The sequence below is a fragment of the Saprolegnia parasitica genome, assembly GCF_000151545.1.
Source record: "Saprolegnia parasitica CBS 223.65 unplaced genomic scaffold supercont2.1013, whole genome shotgun sequence".
Classification (NCBI taxonomy): Eukaryota; Oomycota; class Saprolegniomycetes; order Saprolegniales; family Saprolegniaceae; genus Saprolegnia; species Saprolegnia parasitica.
The window spans coordinates 1-856 of record NW_012157407.1 but is presented as its reverse complement, the minus strand read 5'-3'; the positions used below and the strand labels follow the sequence as shown (position 1 = coordinate 856).

Sequence of the window (856 nt, the reverse complement as noted above, 5' to 3'; positions counted from 1 at the left end):
CGTTGCTTCCGACGTGCAGAAGATGCGGCCGCCAACGTTGAGCCGGATGAGCATCTCGGGCGTTCCAATTCACAACTGGACCCTGATTATAGTTTTGAGAAGTTTTTGGTGTAAAGATCGCAACTCCTCCGTCGTCAACTCCTTGACTCTCCGTTTCTTTAGGCCGTTGGATCCGAGTGGTTCTCGCCAGCGCCGGACGGCGGTTTCCACTCACGAGGATGCATGTGTTTTCAACGGAAGGTTTTTCTTTACGAAAAAGGACAGGTTGACTAGTGTCGTATATCGTAGTGAGATATGCATCACATGGCGATCCTGCGCGCGCGGCAGCGGCAGCAGAATATTGCCGACGAGCGCCGCAAATGGCACGTCAAGCCGTGCACAAAGGAAGGCAAGGTGCGACTGCACGCGATCGCTCGAGAGAGCACGGTATTTTGCATCGGCAGTTCGAATTTGCTCGCTTTTTCCAAGGAATTTCAAGCAAACAAGAGCGCTGTGACGGCGCTGACCGAGCAAGTCGCGCTCGTGTCGTCAACGGCGCAGCTGGAGCAAGCACAGACGATGTTGATGCCGCTTCTGGATACGTTTACAAAAACGTACAACGGCGTGCACCAAGCCTTGCAACAGGTCCCCCCGCCCCCGCACGCTATGGCGAGCGAGAGGTCGACCAGCGTCGATCCGCCGCCAGCGACAGATATTGTGCTGAAGAAGACGAAGAAGACGAAGAAGAAGAAGAAAGTCGAGACATCGGGGCAGCAGCGCCGGACACGAGATGCGCACGTTCCGTGGTCGCTCCTCGATCAGCTCGCGGCGGAGAAGACCAAGCTACAGACCGAGAAAGCTCTCGGTGCCGTATTTA

The 856-nt window shown here is 55.7% G+C and overlaps 1 protein-coding gene across 1 annotated transcript; it reads left to right on the top strand.

Annotated features, from left to right (window-relative positions):
* Positions 1-303: 303 nt before the first annotated feature.
* On the top strand, positions 304-849 carry SPRG_18161 (hypothetical protein; the record flags this gene model as incomplete). Its single annotated transcript, XM_012357596.1, has 1 exon — positions 304-849. A coding segment is annotated over one exon (546 nt), but the record flags the coding sequence as incomplete, so codon positions are not given.
* Between the last annotated feature and the right edge of the window lie 7 nt (positions 850-856).